This window comes from Nicotiana tabacum, chromosome 3, assembly GCF_000715075.1.
Source record: "Nicotiana tabacum cultivar K326 chromosome 3, ASM71507v2, whole genome shotgun sequence".
Lineage (NCBI taxonomy): Eukaryota > Viridiplantae > Streptophyta > Magnoliopsida > Solanales > Solanaceae > Nicotiana > Nicotiana tabacum.
The window spans coordinates 213337740-213360195 of NC_134082.1; the positions used below are offsets into that span (position 1 = coordinate 213337740).

Here is a 22456-nt window from a genome sequence, read left to right on the forward strand (position 1 = left end):
AGAAACTTTATATAAAAATATACATATATATATAAGTATAATAATAAATTTAAATAGCTATTTTTATAGTCGGTTTGGTTTGTTTTTTTCCAGTTATTTTTTTATTAAAACCACATCAAATAAAATTTGATCGGTTTTTAAAATTCAAAACCAAAATCAAACTAAACCTAAAAAGTATCGGTTTTTTGTCAGTTTGGTTCGATTTTTCGTTTTTTTATGAACACCCAGCGTTATTAGTGTTTGTTATGCACCTTCTCATTTGCGAGTACGCTTTCTACTTCCGGACAACCGGAAAGCACCATGGATTCTGGAGCACAAAAATAGCAGTCTCCACCACTCGACCTTTGAAATTTTTAGCTAATTTTATTTCAATATATGTTGTCCTGTTCCCTGTTTTCAATTAGAAAAGACATTCTTCTCTCTGCTCAAATGCTCAAATGACCACGCCTTCGGCTGAAAATTCGCACCACTTTTGCCGTATGCCTTTTTCCTATATTCTCAGTATCTAGTCTCCTCTGTAAGTCTGCTAAATCTTTGCTATTTGTTTGTGTATATTTTGTTTTGTAATGCTTCAATTTAGTACTCTGATTTGGCTTTGTTTCACTTTGATTTTCCTTCTAACAGGTTAAGATTCTTATTCTACAATGTGTTTGCTTTCTTTTTCATGAGTTATTAATTGGCTTAAGCATTTAAAGTGAGTGTTAAAATGTTAAAAAGTTACAGTATAATTGTTTCCTGAATGAGAAAAGGAGCTTTGTAGAAAAGCATAGAGCATGTGCAAGCACAGAATAATATTGGCATGGAATATGAATTAACTTTGATATTCTCATCAGTGAAGTTATTTAATAATGCTACTTTCTTTCATAATCAAAGTTAGGTTTCCATTTAATTGCAGAAAAGATTAAATCTTGTTGGATTCTGTAGCTATATTGTAGTTCAAGACTCAAGAGGATTTTGCTTTAGCATTTGCAGGCTTGTATACTTTTACTGAAGATCATTTGAAATTATGATTTCGGGACTTAGGGCGAAATCTAGGAAAGGCCCCTCAGTTCAAGTTGATTATCTAATTCATATTCAGGATATTAAACCTTGGCCGCCCTCACAGTCACTGAAGACGGTCCGCGCTATTCTAATCCAATGGGAACATGGAGATAGGAGTGGCTCTACTGGTCAAGTTGTTCCGTCTTTAGGCTCCGGTGTTGGTGACGGAAGCATTGAGTTCAATGAGTCTTTTAAACTTCCTGTGACACTATTGAGGGAAATTTCCATTAAAGGTGGAGATGGAGACACTTTCCAGAAAAATTGCATTGAGTTCAACTTGTATGAACCGCGCCGTGATAAGACGGTGAAAGGTCAACCATTAGGAACTGCTATTATCAATTTGGCTGAATATGGTGTTGTTAATAAGGAAGGTTTGAATGTTAGTGCCCCTATTAATTGCACGCGGGCTTATAGGAACACTGTACAACCCCTTGTCTTCCTGAAAATCCAGCAATTTGATAGGAGTCGCGCGAGCTCGTCCTCAAGGGATGTATTGACAAGAGGAGCATCGATAGACCGTACTGGTGTTGAATCTGTTTCTACATTGACGAGTGAAGAATACGCTGAGGAAGCGGAAATTGCCTCGTTCACTGATGATGACGTTTCCTCACACTCATCAGTTGCTGCTTCTTCTTCAGCTAATGGATCGAACTGTGGTTCACTACCACAAGGAGAGGTATAATGCTTATTTTTTCCAATTTATTTTTTGTCCTCTGCAATTGCTTCTAAATTGCATGATGCAAAGATTTTTCCTTTATGTTGTGTTTATTGCAGGATGAAACTGAGGGAGTGAAAAGTAATCCTAATGAAGATGAACATGTCATCCTATATTCAAAGAACAAGTCTGCGGATTTGGATGAGAAGCAAGTGGTGAAGTCATTATCGAATTCGAATCCAAGTTTGCCTCACTCTCCAACTGATTTGTCTTCTGATCTGGCATGGCTCTCAAGGAAAATTGGTGGTAATGGTAGCAATAAATTGGCAACTTCAAATGCGAATGAAATAACTGAAAACACTCTGAATCCATATGTGATAACCGAACATGTCGAACCAGTACAACAAAGGGAAAGAATACTGGCTAATAGTGATAGTGGTGGTGAAATATCTACTCAGCAATGTTGTGATGAAGAGAGGGTCAGTAGTCATCTAGATCAAGTAGGCTTTCCAATTTCACATATAGATGAGAGTAAGAGCTTTATGAACTCAGCAAGTCATTTCTCCAGCTCTGAGAATGCTGAGAATGCTTCGACTCCGGTTGGGAATAGGCATGAGGATGCGAGAGCTGTTGTTACCGAGAATGGTTCTAATGAGGGTGAAAACAGTGAGAAGTATCAGGAGAGGAGACAAGAATCTAGTGCCAATAACAGAGAGAATTATCAGAAAAATGAACAAGTAAAAGAAATTGTGGAAGAGGAAGAAAGTGAGGATGCTATGAAGAATGACTCAGAAGAAAGTGATGTAATTTCTGCTTACACCGATAGTTATGGAGAAAAGAGTAGTATCCAAAACAATGAGAGATTAAAGCATGTAAAGTCAGTCAGGTCATCAGCAGAACCTAATAGAGTAAACGGGTCTGTCAAAGGCAATCAGCTTTTAGCACAAGACAAACAGATTTGTGCTCGAGGTTTAGCAAACGAGAGGAAAGATCGAAAGGCACAGTCAACTGACACATCAACGATTCTTTTGGAAAGCAAACTCCATAAGTTGGAGCAAAGAGTGAAAATGGCGGAAGGAGAATTGAGAGAAGCTGCTGCAATTGAAGCTGGCCTTTATTCGGTTGTTGCAGAGCATGGAAGTTCCAAAAATAAGGTCCATGCTCCTGCTAGACGCCTCTCGAGGTTCTATTTCCATGCCTGTAAAGATGACTCTCCATTGAAAAGGGGAACTGCTGCTAAAAGTGCTGTCTCTGGATTAATTTTGGTTGCAAGGGCATGTGGAAATGATGTTTCTAGGTACTTCTTAGTTTCCAATCATTTTTTTTTGCATTCAACTAGCAGTTTTACTTTTTTCATCCCCACATATATGATGATGCATTTCTTTCTTACTGGAAGAAGCTGTTCAATAGCAAGTATTTTTTTGATATGAAATCCTAGCTGCAACCATATCACAGTTCCTTGAAATTCTTCTATATAATCATCTTCAAGCAACTTTGCAGAGCTGTGATGGCTCATCTCTTAGTCCTAAATCCAGTACATGAGTACACAAAAAGCTATTTTTCAAAGGCTCAAAGCACTATAATATCGACGCCTTTTGTGAAAGGCAGCTAAGTTGTATGCCTAAGAAAGTATTTACCCATTTCCCCGAACTTATTCTTATTTTAATTCTGCGCACAGGTTAACTTTCTGGTTATCAAATTCGCTGGTGCTGAGAGCAACTATAGGCAAATTCCAGCGGCAGCAGTATTTGCCTCATTCTACTGAAACTATGATTGGAAATGCCTTTTCCAGGGACAAGAAACAGATATCTTCTCCACTTAAGTGGGAGTCTTTCTCCAGCAATGGTATTAGGGATGATTTATGTGAAAGTTTTGGCAATTGGGAGGACCCGCGTACATTTACAAGAGCACTTCAGAGAACAGAAGCTTGGATATTCTCCCGTATTGTTGAATCTATTTGGTGGCAGGTCTCTCTTCCAGGTCCAATTGAACTTTAAAATTGAAGAATCATTATCTGATTGATTAATACAACTGCCCTTTTTATTTTTTCAGACTCTCACTCCACATATGCAATCTGGTGCTGCAAAAGAAATCCGTGAAAGTATGAGTTCTCTGATAAGCAATGTGTATAGAAGGACAGCAAGTTCAGATAATGAAGAGCGAGGAAGTTTTTCTTCAGAGCTTTGGAAGAAAGCCTTCAAAGATGCATGTGAAAGGATTTGCCCTGTTCGAGCTGGAGGACACGAATGTGGTTGCTTGCATTTTCTATCTAAACTGGTACTAGCTGGCACATTGTCCTTCAGTATCAAATTTTCCCTAATTATTACATGAAATACTATCAGTCTGAGAACAACTTCACAGGAAATTTTCGAAAGCTACTACATTAAAATTTACCTCATAAACACTGACTTATATGACACTGTAAGCTCATGTAAGATGAATTTGGATAAGAAAATCTAAGCTTCAACAAATGTGAATTCTCCTTAACTTTGTTTGCATCTTTTCCATAATGTATGAAAATGTTGCTGACTGAGATTGTAGTCTACTTCTAGTTCTACTTTTACTTTGGTTAAATTATGATATTTTGGCGTAAGTGGTTGTTGTTATGCTTTACGGTTCAGCATCTTGTAAAGCTCCAAAAATTTCAGTAGTGCGTTTCCATTGAATTGTTTTAGTGTGCATCATGCTTGATATTCTAAAACATTTTTATCTTGTTGCTAAGAATGTCAAACTTGTAACCAGATAATGGAACAATGTGTTGCTAGATTGGATGTAGCCATGTTCAACGCCATCCTTCGAGAGTCTGCTGATGAGATTCCTTCAGATCCTATATCAGACCCGATTAGTGATGCTGATGTTCTTCCCATTCCAGCTGGAAAGGCTAGCTTTGGGGCGGGGGCACAACTGAAAAACATGGTAAGAATTATGGTTGGATTTTGCCAAGTTAGATGGAGTATTAGTGACCTTGGATAGCTAATAATGTTCATGATACATGAAAGAAATTTCTTTTCACTTATTCAGCCACCTCACTTTCCCCTTCTCATCCAAGAAAAAGGAAAATTTTCCTTCCTCATCTTTTCCCTATTTGTACATTCAACCCCTTTTCCTGCAAATACGTTCTAATGCACGTTGCTTAGATGTCATTGGTAACATTCATGAAAAATTAATTCTCCATTATTTGTCTTTTGATGGAGATACTGTATATGATTTTTTTCATGTGGATCACAGATCGGGAGTTGGTCCAGATGGCTTACTGACCTTTTTGGCATTGATGATGGGGAGTCACTAAAAGATATAAAAGGGGCAGATAACAATGAAAAGGATGGGAGTAAAGAATTTGACACCTCTGCGAAGGCATTCTATCTCCTTAATGCATTGAGTGATCTTATGATGCTTCCAAAGGATATGCTTTTAGACAGGACAATAAGAAAAGAGGTCAACCTCAGAACCCTAAGCATTAAGATGTGTTCTCTGTTTTCTCTCCCTTGATATATGGTGCTACTTGCTTATGCAGGTATGTCCAGCATTTGGTCCACTGCTAATAAGAAGGGTTCTTAATATATTTGTCCCTGATGAATTTTGCCGTGATCCAATACCTGAAGCTGTATTTGGAGCTCTTCACTCTGAGGTAGGCTCATTTCTGTCTTTATTCATTTTTGCATAGGTAGAGTTTGAACTTTATCTTGTGTATTCACGGAGTTAGATTTTGAATCTGGAATATGATGCCAGCTAAGCTTTGACCGCAATGAATTAACTCTTGCAAGTCTGATCTGCTTATGGATTTTTCTTGGTTAGGATCCTCTTGAGGCTGAGGATGATTCTGTTGCCAACTACCCATGCATAGCAGCCCCAGTAGCTTATATTCCACCTCCAATATCTTTAGTCACCGATATGTTGGGAGATATTTCTAGCTATTCTCAATTGACACGAAGTGGATCTTCATTGCTCAAAAAATCATACACAAGTGATGAGGAGCTGGAGCAATTGGATTCACCTTTGAATTTTATAATTAACGATGGCTCTGAAGCTTCACAGGCTTTAGCAAAACCTAGTTGGATGACAAAAGGCAGTGGTAGGCAAAGGTATCAACTCCTTCGAGAGGTATGGATTAACAGCGAGTAAACTGATTAGTTGTTGTGTTAAAATATCGTTCTTGATTTGCATCTGAAGGAAGGTAGGAACAACAATGAGAGTATGATTTGTGGATATGAGAAGTATTTGTATATTGAAGGAGTTAGGTGTCTGTAGAAATGATTAATAAAGTTGAAAAGAAATGCGGCCTTTTCCTTTCTACTTCATCTTGTGATTGAATTATCACAGCTGACTGTAATTTTTTTTTCTTCTGCCTCGCACTCTACAGTAGTTTTCATAGTACTTCACTATTATTACCATCATATAAAAATAAACCAGTTGTGTTCTAAAGATGGACTAGTAACATCCTTAAAAGGACGAGCCATGACAATATACTCTATCAGTCTACTGTGCATATCAAGGACGAACAGGTGTGACGCTCTGAAGAGGTTGGCAACCTTTCAAAACAGTCATGACTGTTGGAAATTTTTTGCGGGAAATTTAAAACGAATTTAAATTAATCCAGAAAAGAAAAGCGGGCCGGACTGGGTCGCGGGTCATTGGTTATTTCGGATTGAATTTTCTTTAATTAACTTAATTAAATATTTGAAAAGAATTTTGTCCAAAAAGATTAATCAATCAATGACAAATCCAAATCCGAAGCTGAGCGAGCGATGACGCGAGGCTTGCCTTCTTACTAGCTCTTTAAGAGCTAAAAGATGAGCTTCTCTATATAAACACCAAGACTTTCTTTCTTTCTACCAATGAGGGACAAAGTGCATTAGTGAACTCATTCAAAATTTCACTTCCCTCCATTTCTTTCCCACCATTTTCCATTCACCCTTCTTTTGTTATTAAACAAAATCCAACAATATATAGTGGACTCACAAAGCCTTTAGAATTGTAACATAGACAACATAAGCTACGAAGAAGTGTATTACTAATCTGCTCCAAACGCCATTCAATGGCAAGATACAAAAACATTTTTTTTTTTTTTACGATCAAAGAAAAAAGAGAGAGAGGGAAACAGTAGATTGAAACTTGACGATCAAGATTAAAAGAAAAACAAGATAACAAGGATGGATAAGAGTTTAACTTTCGTGCACAGACAGCGTGTAACAAGCAATTCTCTACGATAAGCCATTTTCTATGATAAGCTTCATCTTGTAATGTAGAAAACAAAGTACATTACATACGATAACAAGTTAAAATACACAGTAAAATTAAATCAATTACACACAAAGTGTATACTAGCATAAGTTAATCCTAAAGATAAAGCCAAGTGAAAATGGAGAGCTATACATAAAGCCTGAAGCTTTGTACGAGGAATCCCATCCAAGATGAACCCACTTTCACCCCTGCAGTAACTTTCTTCTAGCCTCTTTGATAACAGACCAAAAATAACTTCTTCTGGAACAAGATTTCGCTCAGTCACAGCACCCGATATCTTCATAAAAGAAATACAAGCATAATTAATTTAAGCAAAGATAAATTCATCATGTCACACACTCACACTAGTATGTTCTTTTTTTTATTTTAAAAGAAGTCTTTTGGTGCTAATGAAAGTACTCCCAAACCCAAAAAATGATTTTGTGACTTTGTAGGTCATGATAAGGAAAGTGTATTTAGGCCTAACACAACTTAAAAACTGAAAGATTGGACCAAGAAGGATACAGTAACACATTTCATCCCTGAATATTTGCAGCGTGGACAACAATGTTATAGGCGCTCAATAGTCAATATTGGGTAAAAGTAAAAATAGGTCTCATGTTAAAAGAACTTACATTAGGCCTAATTCAACTAATGTGACCAAAATTGTCCAAAATCATATAAGCATAGATATTAATCGTCAAAAGCAGAAGGGTAAAAGAGAAATACATGTGGCTAGACGCTTTCATCATAATTTGACATGGCCTCATCCGCTTCTCCATGCAGCCCAGAAAAAATGGAAGACAAAAATGAAAAAACGCTACGCCCACCGTGGGGCTCGAACCCACGACCACAAGGTTAAGAGCCTTGCGCTCTACCAACTGAGCTAGACGGGCTTGCTGGTAAGAAGCGCAAACTTTTAATATACTTTATTGTGGATGTTGAAAATATTACTCCTGTTAATCAAAAAAAGCTTCGACGAAAAAATAAAAATAAAAAGCGTCGCCGGTTTGGCTTTCCTGGTCTCCTTCCCAATGACTTGGTAGAATATCCGATTCTTCTTGGTTGGTTCCTGGATATCTGGAAGCCCAATTCTTCATTGAAAACTGATCAACGGTACACACCCGTAATTCCCGCGCGCTTACAATTCCCTGGTTGCTTTACACGCCACACGGATTCTGCCGCTCTTAATATACATACACATATATATATATATATATATAGGGGTCAAGAGTTTGGTTTTATAGCAGTTCAGCTCTTGCCTCTTGGTTTTTACTTGTGTGTTTAGCTTATTAATTCTTGCCAAAGTACACCCTCTTTGATATTTGTTAATTTGATGGCAGAATACAAGCAGCACCGACGTCTATTTGAACGCTTTGATGAGAATAGAGACGGAAAAATATCAGCAGAGGAGCTGCAACAGTGTGTCCACTTGATCGGCAAAGACATGTCGTATGAGGAAGCAAAGGCTGCGGTTGAGTTAAATGACTCGGACAATGATGGATTGTTGGGTTTCGAAGATTTTGTGAGATTAATTGAAGATGGAAGCGAAGAAGAGAAGGCGCACGAGCTGAAGGAAGCATTCAGGATGTATGAGATGGAGGGATGTGGATGTATAACGCCGGAGAGTTTGAATAGAATGCTTACTAGATTGGGAGAATCAAGAACCATTGATGAATGCAGAGGAATGATTTGTCGCTATGATATTGATGGAGATGGTCTCCTCAACTTTGATGAATTTGAAATTATGATGCGTTGCTAGTTTTTTGTCCTTGCCACTACTCACTTTGTTTTCTTTTTACTTTCTTTGTATCTTTGATTCTTTCATTGATCTTTGGTTGAGGATTGCTCATTCTTTCTGTATATTAGTACAATATTGCAACTTGAAGGGGAGTTTTAGCGTAACTGGGAAAGTTGCTGTCATGTGATAAGTGTTAGAGATATAGTAGATATGTCTTAGATGCAATATCATATTTGATGATTTGAACATATTTCTGTGAACGTCATTTGATATAATATATATGGCATTTGATTTTCTTTTATCAATATTATTAATTGCTTGATTAATTTGATAAGATCCTCGATTAAATTTTGAGACTTGACATTGTGATGGAGATCATGATAATGAGAGTGAAGTTTCTTATAATTTAATCTAAATTTGTTCTTGATCGAAGGATTATTAATTTGGACATTAGTAATCCGGTTAGATCAATATTTATGTGATTGTCTTTATGGGATAAAGATTAGTTGATCTCATTAACTAAATCACATAGATAGATGATGCATATAAAGATATGATCATTAAACCAACTCATTGGATAATTCCTAATGGTTAGAATTACCATAAACTGTCAATAGGATATTCTCTTGAAGAATGCGATGTAAGAGTTTCCTTTGACCAGAGATCGTCATAGTAATTGACAAGTTATTTATTGTGCTTTGATACTAGACATTTATGGCCCTAGGGCGATAGTTGAAAGGATATTGGGTACGATTAAATACTTGTAGAATTAGTGATTGATCAAGATGGAATCTGTCAACTTTTGGTAATGAGTTTAAGCTCCATGTTGTCATGAATTATAAACGACCAAACTAAGACCTTGGCCAGGACAATTGAATGAAAGAAGAAATGAGTTTCTTAGGTCATTCAATGGTCGATTATATTTGACATGAACACGTAGTTGGTCGCCTATTAAGATTTGACAGTTGAACCATATCCTAGGATGATCCACAACTATAAGGACATACGGAATTACTATATTATTCTTCTACTGGTTCTTAAGAGTAAATTGTATACTTCATTCTATCCGATCGTTAAGGAGTGTTTCTAGATGCCACCCTTGATTAGTATATTGATGTGATCAATTTACTACCGGCTTAATATTGAACCTATGGGGTCGCACACTAACGAGTGTTCTGATCTTTGTTAAAGGATTAATTAACTTATTATTTGATAATTAAATCAAGGAATTTAATTAGTTAAATAGATTCAGTTATTAGTCCAAATGAAATATTATTATATTCTTTGCTAGCACAGAGGGTATAATTAATATTGTGAACAAATTAAAGTTTTCTATTTGGAATAGAAAATTTAATTATCTCTTGGTTAAAATATATATGTGATATATATAATTAATACTTATTTTATATAAGATATGTTATATAAAATAGTAATAAAATATTGATGGAAACTTACTTGTGAAATATAATGTTGAATTGGATTCACGTTAAAGTCCATCAAAGGACTAGCTGCCAACGTGCACATATAATCCCATTTGGAATGGGATATATTTTTCTAATGGAAAACTTTTACAAAGTTTATTTTTGGAACTAGACTTGTACCCAAAGTAATTCACCACCTTAACCAATAGGAAATAGGTTTAGGTGATGTTATAAAAGGGGTCATGGGAAAGTGCCGTATGTATTCCTTTTGAAACAAAACACTTTGCGAAAGTGTATGATTAAAAACAGTTCTTTGAAGAAACCAAAAACTAAGAGATATATTCTTGATAAGAAAATCAATTTTCTTGTTGCATTATTTGCTGGAGTTTTGAGAAAATTTCAGCACAAGTTTTACATTGAATTTGTTCGCGGTTTCATTAATCAAAGAGTTGATAGCAAGGATCGGTCTCGGTGTGGATACACATAGAGTCTTCGCACTATCGAAAAATTTGAAACGTGACTTTCTTCACCAGGTACGTCTTAGATTCGATCTTTGACATGTAAATAAATTTTAAACACGAAAAGACCTGCCTAGGATTGTTATTGTCTTCCGCTGCGTGTTACGAACACCTATACTCAATCCTTCAGTGGTATCAGAGCCGTGGTTTCAAGTCTTAAGAGGAAAAGAGATGATCAAGTAAATCATGCATACCTTTGGCATTGTAGGCTTGGTCATATTGGAGAAAAAAGAATTAACAAGTTGTACAAGGAAGGGTACCTTGACAAATATGATTTTGAATCATATCCAACTTGTGAATCTTGTCTCAAAGGAAAAATAGCCAAATCTCCATTTATTGGAAGTGGAGAAAGAGATTCTAAATTATTGGGACTAATTCATACAGATGTTTGTGGGCCCATGAAAATTCAAGCTAGAGGTGGATATTCTTACTTCATCACCTTCACTAATGATATATCAAGATATGAATTTGTGTATCTTATGAAACACAAGTCTGAATCTTTTGAAATGTTCAAAAGGTTCCGTAGTGAAGTTGAGAAGCAGACTGGTAAAAGTATCAAAATACTAAGGTCTGATAGAGGTGGAGAATATTAGTGAAGATTTTACCAGATATCTCAAAGAGAATGGGATTCTCTCATAGTGAACACCTCAAAGCCAAATAACAACAATTATTCTAAGCTCGAATTCTTAACCCTGAACCAGTGGTTCTGGTTATCATCCCCAGCAGAGTCGCCAGAGCTGTCACACCTCCTTTTTACGCACCCGATGGGGTGCAGGGAGTTTTTTCCAATTAAAGGACAATCGAAACGGGATTGGTTTATTTATTTCAGAGTCGCCACTTGGGAGATTTAGGGTGTCCCAAGTCACCAATTTTAATCCCGAATCGAGGAAAAGAATGACTCCATATTACAGTCTGCGTACCAGAAAATCCGGATAAGGAATTCTGTTAACCCGGGAGAAGGTGTTAGGCATTCCCGAGTTCCGTGGTTCTAGCACGGTCGCTCAACTGTTATATTTGGCTTGATTATCTGATTTTATACATGTTGGACCTATGCACAAATTTTAAACTCTTGACCGCTTTTATTATTATTTTTTACGAGAATTGCAACGTCGTGAAAATATATCTCGAACCACGTTACATCAATGCATCCGTGGTTATTAACATATCTCGACTCGGTTGAGATTTGAATTTGGGTCACATAAATGTGCACCCGAATTACGGAAGATAAATTATTAAAGACGTGCCTAACGCAACTAGCGTATTGTTATTTTGGGGAAGGCCGTAAAATTCGCTAAACGACATGTCCTGAATTCTAAGTGTTTTAATATATATACATTCAGAGGGCCCCGCGACTTGTACATTTGTTTGTCGAGGCTCGTCTCATTTATTATTAAAGAATTTGCAACTTCATGGAAATGCATCTCGGGCCACGCCATAATCAATATACCCGTGATTTGAGACACATTTCGATTCCGTTGAGATTTGGATTTGGGTCACATAAATGTGCACCCGAGCTTAAGGAGATAATATTATTAAAGGCGCGCCTAAAGCAACTGGCGCATTATTATTTTTTGGTAGGGCCGTGAAATTTGCTAAATGGCCCGTCCCGGAATCTAAGTATTTTAATATATACATTTTTTGTGAAGGCTCCGCAATATGTACATTTTTATTTTTGCGAAGCTTGCCTCGTTTTTTTTATTATTATTTTTATTTTAAAAGGATGTCATTTTTACGCCTTTAACCATACTAAACCTTACCGCTTCTCTACAACTAAAATCTCATAATTTGTCAAAAGTTTAATAAGAGAAGTTAAGCGAATGAGTGTTTCGGGCGTAGTAACAACAGGTACTAATACTAATTTTGTCCAAATAAACTAAGAAAACGAAGGGAAAAACGAATCAACGTCAAACTGTGTCCTAGAACTCCTAATACAACTAAATCAAATGACATCAAGTAAACAAGAATAACATAACACAAAGATGAACCAAAATGCATACGGTGAGAACATAATCAGAAAATTATCATACCAACTTTTATATTGCATCTTCGGACATTTAACGTAATGTTTCCTTATCTAATGCTTGGGGTTTACTAACCTGAACAAACAGAAACGGATAGAGCCAGGGACCAACCCTCTACATCGACCTCAACGAACAACCTCGACGTACCGGACCTCGACGAACAACGACGAGCTCGATGGAAACAGAAAGCTCGGACTAAGTCTGTCAACGACCTGAGATTGTTGGTTGCTGCTGTATATTTTCGACGCAGCAACTGGTACGTGAATATGAAGCAAAGGGGTCGTTTGGATGTGAGGAAGGATCAGATATGGAAGGTCGTTTGGGGCTGTGGTCGACGCGGCTACTGGTTGCAAGCTTACGAGGGGTCGTTTGGGCAGTGGTTCAAGGCAGGAGGCGTTGCTGGACTGGGGGTCATTTGGCAACGTCGGAGTTCAATGGAGGATGGTCGACTGGTGGTGGGTTGTTGACGACGGGGGCGGTGTTTTGGTGGGGGTGACGACGAGGGGTCAGCTGGATGGAGGTGGGCGATGGAACTGGTGGTTTTGCTGGACGTGAGGAGGAGGGGGTTTGACGGGAGGTGGTGTTTGTTGATGGTTATGGCGGTTTCACGGTGGAGCGTGCGACGGGCTGTTTGGTCGTCGACTGGTGAGGCTATGACGGGAGGGAGGCTGCTGACGGGGGCTGCTGGTTGTGACGACGGGTAGGGTTGTGACGACGTAAGGGTCTGTTTGGGAAGGTGACGGAGGGAATGGTGGTTTGTTGATGGTGGTTTCACGGTGGGTGCGAGGGTGGTTTTTGGAGTAGGGTTTTTGTTCCTTCTTCTTGTGAAGAAGATGATCAACAGTGCCCTCTCTAAAAAATCCAAAGTCTGTCCGTCCCAAAAAATTCAAAAGGGTCCCCGTCCAAATGTGTTTTGCCCGTGTATTTGATAACCTTCTGCCAAGAAAAATGAGCCCCACGTGTGGTGGGGTTCAAGACTTGTGTCCCCCATGCGTGGTGGGGTTCCCCATGTGTCATGGACTCGGTTTTTTATGGGCTAGGTCCGAAAATTAGGCCTAAAACCGGGTAGTTTGAACCCGAATATTATTCTTTTGCCCGAACCGACTAAGGACACGATGTTGCTTAACTAGTCCTATGCAAGCAAAATAACTACCAAAAATAGGACTAATATTTAAACACAACTATATCTTTTTTTTAAATATTTTTCAAGATTTAAAATAGCTAAAAAAAATATTAATAAAACTATTTTTTTGTAATTTTCTTTTTTTAATAAAGACAAAATATAAAGTAATATTTTTGTATTTTTCCAAAATTAAAATGACTACAAAACATTAATAGAATTATTTTTTGTAATTTTCGAATTTATATAAAGTACCAAAATAAAGTACAATTTTTGTATTTTTTCAAGTTTATGAGAAATACATAAACTAAAATTTATATATGTATTTTTGTGATTTTTTCTTTTTTGCAACAAAATAAAGTAAAATAGTTAAAATGGCTATATTAGACCCAATTTCACATATTCACGCTAAAAATGTGAAAATTCTCGGGGAGGGTCAAAAATCCGGTGTCTACAGCTGCCCCTCTTTGACTGGAAACACGAATAGTTTTCCGACAAAGAACGACTAGACATGTTTTTGACCCGACCATTACTTGGACGGACTACACTAAGGAAAGGTAGGGAATGTGACCGAGTCCTAGTATCTGAGCTGCCTACATATCCTTGGTTATACAGGAATCAGGCCACGTGTAGTTCGGAAATGAGAGATATGGTAAAGTGTACCGAGGTGAAGAGCCGATCGAGGTGCCGTTCCGTTGAGGTTCCGGTCCGCGGTCCTGTCATTACATCAAGACTGGAATGTATTCCTCTGTTATTATGGGCGGGCTCCCAACTTCAACGCTTGAAAAGTAAAGACTGGAATGTATTCCTCTGTTATTATGGGCGGGCTCCCAATTTCAACACTTGAAAAGTAAAGACTGGAATGTATTCCTCTCATTATACAGGTGGGCGCCTGGCATGAAATTTAAAGACTGAAATGTATTCCACTCGTTATGTAGGTGGGCGCCTGACAAGAAATTTAAAGACTGAAAAGTATTCCACTCGTTATGTAGGTGGGCGCCTGATTTCAACAACTTTTAAAATAAACGCCATTCCTCTCTTCAGGCGGGCTCCTGATTTCAACAACAACTTTTAAAATAAACGCCACTTCTCTCTTCAGGCGGGCTCTTGATTTTAACAACAACCTTTAAAATAAACGTCATTCCTCTCTTCAGGCGGGCTCCTGATTTCAACAACAACTTTTAGAATAAACGCCACTCCTCTCTTCAGGCGGGCTCCTGATTTTCACAACAACTTTAAAAATAAACGCCACTCCTCTCTTCAGGCGGGCTCCTGATTTCAACAACTTTGAAAATAAAATGCCATTCCTTTCTTTAGGTTGGCGAGATTTAAACAACTTTAAAAATAAACGCCACTCCTCTCTTCAGGCGGGCTCCTGATTTTCACAACAACTTTAAAAATAAACGCCACTCCTCTCTTCAGGCGAGCTCCTGATTTCAACAACTTTGAAAATAAAATGCCATTCCTTTCTTCAGGCGGGCTCCTGATTTCAACAACAACTTTTTAAAATAAACGCCACTCCTCTCTTCAGGCGGGCTCCTGATTTCAACAACTTTGAAAATAAAATGTCATTCCTTTCTTTAGGTTGGCGAGATTTAAACAACTTTAAAAATAAATGCCACTCCTCTCTTCAGGCGGGCTCCTGATTTTCACAACAACTTTAAAAATAAACGCCACTCCTCTCTTCAGGCGGGCTCCTGATTTCAACAACTTTGAAAATAAAATGCCATTCCTTTCTTTAGGTTGGCGAGATTTCAACAACAACTTTTAGAATAAACGCCACTCCTCTCTTCAGGCGGGCTCCTGATTTTCACAACAACTTTAAAAATAAACGCCACTCCTCTCTTCAGGCGGGCTCCTGATTTCAACAACTTTGAAAATAAAATGCCATTCCTTTCTTTAGGTTGGCGAGATTTAAACAACTTTAAAAATAAACGTCACTCCTCTCTTCAGGCGGGCTCCTGATTTCAACAACTTTTAAAATAAACACCATTCCTCTCTTCAGGCGGGCTCCTGATTTTAACAACTTTGAAAATAAAATGCCATTCCTCTTTTTAGGTTGGCGAGATTTAAACAACTTTAAAAATAAACGCCACTTCTATCTTCAGGCGGGCTCCTGATTTCAACAATTCTGAAAATAAAATGCCATTCCTCTTTTTAGGTTGGCGAGATTTAAACAACTTTAAAAATAAACGCCACTCCTCTCTTCAGGCAGGCTCCTGATTTTAGGAAAACTAAATATTGATAATTTTAAGAAAACTAAAAATGACTCTCTTTTTTTCTTTTTCTTTTTTCAATCGTTGTTTTTTTTTCAAATTCAAACGTTGTTTTTTTTTGTGTATCTTAGGAGAAAGATTCATCGGACTAAGATTTTGATCCTAGGAGAAGGTTCATCAGACTAGGTCTTTTTCTTTTTGGTATCTTAGGAGAAAGATTCATCAGACTAAGATTTCGATCCTAGGAGAAGGTTCATCAGACTAGGTCTCTATCTTAGGAGAAAAATTCGTCAGACTAAGATTTTGATCCTAGGAGAAGGCTCATCGGACTAGGTCTTGTTTTTTTGGTATCTTAGGAGAAAGATTCATCAGACTAAGATTTTGATCCTAGGAGAAGGTTCGTCAGACTAGGTCTCTATCTTAGGAGAAAAATTCATCAGACTAAGATTTTGATCCTAGGAGAAGGTTCATCAGACTAGGTCTTTTTCTTTTTGGTATCTTAGGAGAAAAATTCATCAGACTAAGATTTTGATCCTAGGAGAAGGTTCGTCAGACTAGGTCTCTATCTTAGGAGAAAAATTCGTCAGACTAAGATTTTGATCCTAGGAGAAGGTTCATCAGACTAGGTCTTGTTTTTTTGGTATCTTAGGAGAAAGATTCATCAGACTAAGATTTTGATCCTAGGAGAAGGTTCGTCAGACTAGGTCTCTATCTTAGGAGAAAAATTCGTCAGACTAAGATTTTGATCCTAGGAGAAGGCTCATCGGACTAGGTCTTGTTTTTTTTGGTATCTTAGGAGAAAGATTCATTAGACTAAGATTTTGATCCTAGGAGAAGGTTCATCGGACTAGGTCTCTATCTTAGGATAAAGATTCATCGGACTAAGATTTTGATCCTAGGAGAAGGTTCATCAGACTAGGTCTTTTTTTTTTATCTTTAACAACCACTTAGGAGGAAATGCATCTCCTATGGGTGGAACTAAAACGAACTTAGGAGGAAATGTGTCTCCTAGGGGGTAAAACTTAAACTTAGGAGGAAATGCATCTCCTATGGGTGAAACTAAACAAACCTAGAAGGAAATGCGTCTCCTATGGGTAAAACTTAAATGATTTCAAACTAGGAAGTGCGTCTCCTATTAATGAAACCTTCGCTTTTTTTTTGAATTATTTACTTACCTTGTTGTCTTCCCTCGAAACTGTTGGGGATTATTTAGATGGGGATGATTTTTCCCCCTTTTTTTCATTATTATCTTTTTATTCTTTTTTTTTTATTCTTTTTTTTTTAATTATTATTCTTCTTTTTTTTTTGCATAGCTTCTTCCTTCGAAGACTACCTCCCTTGAGAGTCGTTTTGCCTTTCCCCGAAAGGAACCGCTGAGGATACCGACTTTCCAACCTTGTGTTGGACTCCTCGCAACTGCTAGGGATAACACTGTTGGGGAATTATTTACTTACCTGTTGGGGGGTAAAATGTTATCAGCTGGGGGTACCTGACTTCCAGAAAATTTTCTAAATGGAAGGAAAATTTTCTGCCCCAGTTTGATAATATCCCTTGTGGCATGCAGTTCTGGCATCAATGCCATTTCCGTTACCTGCTTCAAATCAAACAAAATTTTGTTAGTTTAAAACATGGTGGTTGGTTGTGATACTCCTACTGGGATAGCTTTCCCTTTCTCCTTCCTTGCTCTGCGTTCAACAACTTGTTGGGGATGATATTATGTGCTGGGGATAATCCCTTTCTGCTGGGGGTATCCCTCTTCTTTTGTGGCATAGCTCGGAAACTGGCATTTCCCCGACTTTTAGTCTTGTATGAATTTCCCACAAATTCATGCTCACTGCTTTCCTTGCTTTGTTCACGGGCCTTGGCCTTGAGGTTTATAACCTTGGTTTTGGCAAGGATATCCCTCTTGACACTCGTCAATCCTTTTGTCAATTCCCTTTTGCTGGGGATATTTTTGTTGACACTGGCCTCGCGTTTGTTCCTTGTTGACTAAACCACTTGGATGTACTAGTCAGATCTCATTTTGGAAAGCTGATGGCCTATTTTGAAGTCAATTCACACTTTTTCTGACCAAGCAGACTCTATTGGGGATTTTTCTATGAAAGGTAAAAGATAAAAAGGGAACAGAATAAAAGGACAAAAGGAAAAAGACGACCTTTTAACAAAAGAAACTATAAATAAAAACCTATCAAACGCAGATACCGACTCTAATGGCCATGACATGCATATGTGGCCTATCCTCCGCCATTAATCATCTTTCCAGACCTTCAATTGGCAATTCCCCATCTGATTCTCAATCCTATTCGACTTGTAGTGCCCAAAGGGTTTTCACTATCAAGCCTCTCTCATTTCTGGTTTTTCTCTCAGCTTTCATCGCCTTATGGTGCCTGTGAAAGTTTTCACCGATAAGACTCTCTCATTTGTATCACTTTCCATCTGGGGGTTTGGAGTGTCGCCGGTATGACTCTTTCTGCTGGAGATTAGAGTCATTTCTGCTGTGGAACAGAATGTTATGTTCGCCGGTAAGACTCTCATTTGTCTGACTTGGCATCTTTTGAAGACTGGTCAGAAGGTCTTTCTTTGGACCGTAATATGGGTTTTGGATAGGGCTAGAAAGAAAGGGTATTAAAGGCTCAAAAATGCATCGATTTTGGGTTATTAATTACAACCTTCGGAACTAGATTTATTTACAACAAACGCAACATTTGCCCCAGTTTCTTGTTTGGGGATATCTTAATTGATTTTTTTTTCATTTTTCAAAACTATGACCGAGCCGTGAAGCGCCTACGTATCCTCTTTGAGGAATCAGGTCAAACGTAGTTCCCAATTCCTCTTTTTCTTGTGGCTTTCTTTTTGTTTTTGTTATCATTTTTCTTTTCTTTTCTTTTCTTTTTTTTTCTCTTTTTTTTTCGTTGTTGTTTTCTTTCTTTCTCTTTTTTTTTCTTCGTTGCTACTGATTCCGAACGAGGGGTATGAAAGAAAAATAAATAAGGCTAAAAAGGGGTAACGAAGGATAGAGTGTTTGGGTAGCAGAACAAAATGCCTTCGTCATTCCAGTCTTCAAGACATGCCAAGTGCAAACAACACAATTAAACAATAGATTTATAGTCTCTTCCGATGGTGCTGGACTTGACAATTATATTCAACATCTGTTTGTTCATTTGTCACTTCTAAAGCACCGTTGGGCGACACTCTCATTCTCATTATTATGAACGACCCTCATGCCCATTTAGGCGAATCTTTCTTTAACGGTTTTCTTTGTGTTTAACTTGCTCTAGTTCCACATGACTCGAGCTCTGAATATTCTCAAACCGTTCTTATTTTCCGGGGTTTTATGATTAACTTTTAAGATTAGGCCCAAAGTGTGTGCGCATGTCATGTCACTAGAATCGGCGTTGAACAAAATGACAAAAGGACTAAACAAAAGATGACTGGAAATAATAAAAGACCGGATCTTGCGTTAGCCTACCAGTGAAATGGTTTGAATAACAAAACAAACAAAACAAACCAGAACAAAAATCCTGAAACAAACTGGACAAAATTTAAACAACCGCTATGACAAAACGGAAAGTTAAGACAATTTGACACAAGACAATATCCGGCTTATAACCCTAATAATCTGAACAACAGAAATGACAACAAAATAAGCCACCACAAGCTTCTCTCTTGCTGACCAAGGAAACGAAGCGTCCTCCCACTTTAGCAAAAACTGGCATCTTAGCCACTGAGCTTTGCATCAATACTGCCAAGACTATTGCCAGCTTCAACATCATCAACCTCCGTCGACAAGCTCTCGATAGGGTTCGAGTGCTCCATGTCGCTGTTATTGATCACAATCCGCCCTTCTTGGATCATTTTCTCCACTTCCCTTTTCAAAGTACGACAGCTCTCAACGTTGTGCCCTACGACATTGGAGTGGTATGCGCATCGCGCTGCCGGATCAAAGTTCCTTGCAAGTGGATCTGGAGTACATGCAGGGAGTGGCTCAATCAAGCCAGCATGCCTTAGCCTTCCAAACAGACTGGCATAAGATACTCCGATAGGGGTGAGAGTCTTTCCTCGTTTCAATAGCCTCTTCATTCTTGCATGTTGACAGGGCCGGAAACCTGATCCAGGTGGCTTTTGGTAGGCTTGTGTAGGGGGTAGGCATTTTGTGGAGCCGGGTGCCTGGAAAGTGAAGTATGGCGGGGAAAGAAGCGGTGTTGGGGAGCGGAGAAGCATTGAGGAGTGATGGAGCTACTCGGGTAGCTGGGAAAGCTGCCATAAGCGGGTTGGGATGGAGAGTATGGGGGATCTTCCGTTATGGTGTTGGGTGCTTGGGAAATGACAGAGTTCAAGAGGCTTGGCGGTGGAGGGGGTGGTGCTTTTCCAGTTATCCATGCCTGATACATATCTGCCACATGTTGTCTCAGCATTTTCACTTCCTCTACCAACCCGTTGTTCCGTTCGACCAATTGTTGTCGGTCATCGATACCGACCCACTCGGTTCTGCGGTTCTGAGCCATTCTCCTTTGATTTTGCTTTGCAGGGAGGAGCTACCACAACCAACCACTTTTCTATATATGAACACAGCAAAGGGAAGCCATCAACGTTAGTGTTAGGGCATTTGACAGACAATCATATATCAGAGATACAATTGTGCCCCTCTGAAAATTTCCCACACTTTCCTTTATTTATTTATTCCTTTTATTATTATTATTATTATTATTTTATTTTTTTTAGTGGTGGTCGAATCTTATGGAGATTGCCTACGTATCATGTCCCCGCATGAATCAGACCTTGCGTAGTTCCGGCCAATAAAAGATAAACAATAATAAACATTTTTTCAATTTTCATATTAGAACAAACTGAGTTTCAAAGGTTTGAAGATGACCTATAAACTCGAAAATCAAACAACCCGCATATTCTAATCAAAATATTTACAAACTTAAAAACAAACGGCCAGCTTCCTTTCCCCGTTTGTCAAATGCAACCAAATGGCTATTCTTGCAAATGTGGCCCCTTCCAATTCTCACATGAATTTTGAGGCCGGGGAGGATTATTTTATGACACTTTACCAACTTGTCCATTCTTTTACGAAAACAGCCTTTCGACAACTGAAAGATACTCTAAGACTATTTCGGTAAGAACGGTTTAAGACGCGGCCGAAGCTGGCTTGGCTTATTTTGACAAAAGACGGTATACACCTGACCGCTGACTCTTTGTTTTTTTTTCAAATTACGATAAAAACCTTGTGTTGCAAACATGACCTTTCGACGTCTCGGGGACGAAGCTTTTTAAGGCTGTGTGGGTCAACTGGACCAAACTCTTAGACATGACCCAAAAGGTGGTTGTTTACGCAAAGTCAGCCTTCCGGCGTCCCTTTCGGGAACATTCGGCTATTTATGACAAACAACATCTCCTGACTTAGTTATGACTCTTTTATTGTTTTTCAAAAATAGGAAACTCAATATTGCAAACATGGCCTGTCAACGTCTCGGGGACGAAGATTTTTAAGGCTGTGTGGGTCAACTGGACCAAATCTTAAAAAATGACCCAAAGGTGGCTGTTTATGCAAAGTCAGCCTTCCGGCGTCCCTTTCGGAAACATTTGGCTATGTCTTTGATAAAACAGCGTCACCCGACTTCTTTATGACAAAAACTAAAATTTGACGTATATTTTTTATTATTATTATTATTATTATTTGTTTTTGGCTTTTTTAGCAAAAGGTGGGTTGGACCCGATGAGGGTTGCCTACGTATCTCACATCCGGTGAGAATCAAACCCGCGTAGTTCGGGTAAATAAACCATTTTTGAGAAAACCCTTTTCCATTTTCTTATTCTTTTTTTTTAATATATATTTTTATATAGCAAACAAACAAACTATTATTTTTCATTCATAACAAACAAACTAACTAATGTAAAACATAAAACATTCCCTTTTTTTCATTTGTTTTCTTATTCTAAAGAAAAAGAAAATGTTTTTTTTTTGGAATTTTCACCTTTAATAAAAGAAATGCTTAAAAAAATATTTTTTGAATTTTGAATTTTTAAAGAAGAATCAAAATATTTTTGAATTTTCTTTTGAACCTTTTTTTTGGATTATATATATATTTATTTTGGAACAAATAATAAAATCACGTTCAACGCCCGACTCTTTTTATATTTTTTATTTTTTTTATTTTTATCATTTACATAGACAAGCAAACTAAAATAAAAAAACATTTTAAAAACCAGACTCTTTTTCATTTTCATTTAATGGCAAAACAAACTATTTTCTTTTCAATATTTTTTGGAAAAAAACAAGACAGAACAATGATGATTTTTTCTTCTATTTTTCCTTTGCTACTAATAAGACATTTTTTCTCATTTTCTCAAAATTTCGGCAGAGTTTCTATACTACTCGGGCATTGGTTTCTTTTTTCTAACAATAAGTAGCCACATCTCTACACTGTTATTTTCTCCTCTTTTCCACTATTTTCTAATTTGTGGATGATGAAAACATACACAATCTTTTTTTTTTT

The 22456-nt window shown here is 37.8% G+C and overlaps 2 protein-coding genes and 1 non-coding gene across 4 annotated transcripts; 2 read left to right on the forward strand and 1 right to left on the reverse strand.

Moving 5' to 3' along the window:
• The first annotated feature begins 244 nt into the window (after nucleotides 1-244).
• Nucleotides 245-5989, forward strand: LOC107772518 (uncharacterized). 2 transcript variants are annotated; one of them, XM_016592023.2, is made up of 9 exons: nucleotides 245-517; nucleotides 964-1717; nucleotides 1816-2993; nucleotides 3375-3663; nucleotides 3749-3973; nucleotides 4439-4612; nucleotides 4925-5131; nucleotides 5211-5324; nucleotides 5492-5989. In XM_016592023.2, the coding sequence occupies exons 2-9, from the start codon at nucleotides 1007-1009 to the stop codon at nucleotides 5816-5818; spliced, it is 3225 nt and encodes a 1074-aa protein (XP_016447509.2). In that variant the 5' UTR covers nucleotides 245-517; nucleotides 964-1006; the 3' UTR covers nucleotides 5819-5989. The 2 variants fall into 2 exon arrangements, with proteins under 2 accessions (XP_016447509.2, XP_016447516.2); XM_016592030.2 differs by having other exon boundaries at nucleotides 246-517; nucleotides 973-1717.
• Nucleotides 5990-7739: 1750 nt separating this feature from the next.
• TRNAK-CUU (transfer RNA lysine (anticodon CUU)) lies at nucleotides 7740-7812 on the reverse strand. Its single transcript has one exon. It is a non-coding gene; the product is annotated as a tRNA-Lys (tRNA).
• Nucleotides 7813-8142: 330 nt separating this feature from the next.
• Nucleotides 8143-8958, forward strand: LOC107772494 (uncharacterized). The gene has a single exon (XM_016591996.2). It carries the CDS (start codon nucleotides 8253-8255, stop codon nucleotides 8676-8678), a length of 426 nt encoding a protein of 141 aa, XP_016447482.1. The 5' UTR covers nucleotides 8143-8252; the 3' UTR covers nucleotides 8679-8958.
• The last annotated feature ends 13498 nt before the right edge of the window (nucleotides 8959-22456 follow it).